This window comes from Lottia gigantea (genome assembly GCF_000327385.1).
Source record: "Lottia gigantea unplaced genomic scaffold LOTGIsca_619, whole genome shotgun sequence".
In the NCBI taxonomy this organism is placed as follows: Eukaryota; Metazoa; Mollusca; class Gastropoda; family Lottiidae; genus Lottia; species Lottia gigantea.
This window is the reverse complement of record NW_008710113.1, coordinates 22,289-23,109: the sequence shown is the minus strand read 5'-3', so window position 1 is coordinate 23,109 and position 821 is coordinate 22,289. Positions and strand designations below refer to the sequence as shown.

Sequence of the window (821 nt, the reverse complement as noted above, 5' to 3'; positions counted from 1 at the left end):
CACTGTATGAATGGATGGATGAGTGAGTGAGCGAGCGAGTCAGTGTATAAAGAGTAGTTAGTTGTAGGCCACTCAGGTCTCTCTCTCTCTCTCTCTACTATATCTACTATATAGCTATAGTTTTAGTTAGGTCACACACGACAAGGGCTTATACTATAGTCTATACGATTTATATGGGTGTTATGCTTCTTTGAAGGGTGAAGACAAAAAAAATGGGGTGGGGCATGATGTGTGCGGGTAGTATGTATTTTGTAGTTAATTTCATTACTGGATGGTATTTTGAAATAAGACTGTAATTTACTCTCTTGTGAGAATTTGGGTGGCCCTGAAAAGGGCCGTTTGAGTGCTCTTCGGGAGACTGACTGGTAAGCAAAAGCTTAACCTCCGAATCCGTAGAGGGTTCGGCCTTGTCTCTTCAAAGCATAGACGACATCCATGGCAGTGACGGTCTTCCTCTTGGCATGTTCAGTGTAGGTGACAGCATCTCGAATGACGTTTTCTAAGAAGACTTTCAATACACCTCTGGTTTCTTCGTAGATAAGGCCGGAGATACGTTTGACACCACCTCGTCGAGCTAGACGTCTAATAGCTGGCTTGGTAATACCTTGGATGTTATCACGGAGAACTTTCCTGTGACGCTTGGCTCCTCCTTTTCCTAAACCTTTTCCTCCCTTTCCTCGTCCAGACATGGTAGCAGTTTGATATTCGTACCTTACACTTGTAACGTAAACTGAATAATGATTCGAAAATTTTTAGCCTGACTATATGAATGCCGCGCGCGGACCTATGAGAGGCCCTCACATTGATTTACGAATTGACCG

At 43.6% G+C, this 821-nt stretch overlaps 1 protein-coding gene across 1 annotated transcript in view; it reads right to left on the bottom strand.

The window, feature by feature from the left end:
* LOTGIDRAFT_175997 (hypothetical protein) overlaps positions 1-689 on the bottom strand; it is a gene marked incomplete at both ends in the record, with an annotated part of 1,988 nt that extends 1,299 nt beyond the window's left edge. The window contains one exon of the mRNA XM_009064336.1: positions 383-689. Within this exon, the coding sequence (XP_009062584.1) occupies positions 383-689 (307 nt within the window). The remainder of the gene's footprint in view (positions 1-382) is intronic.
* Between the last annotated feature and the right edge of the window lie 132 nt (positions 690-821).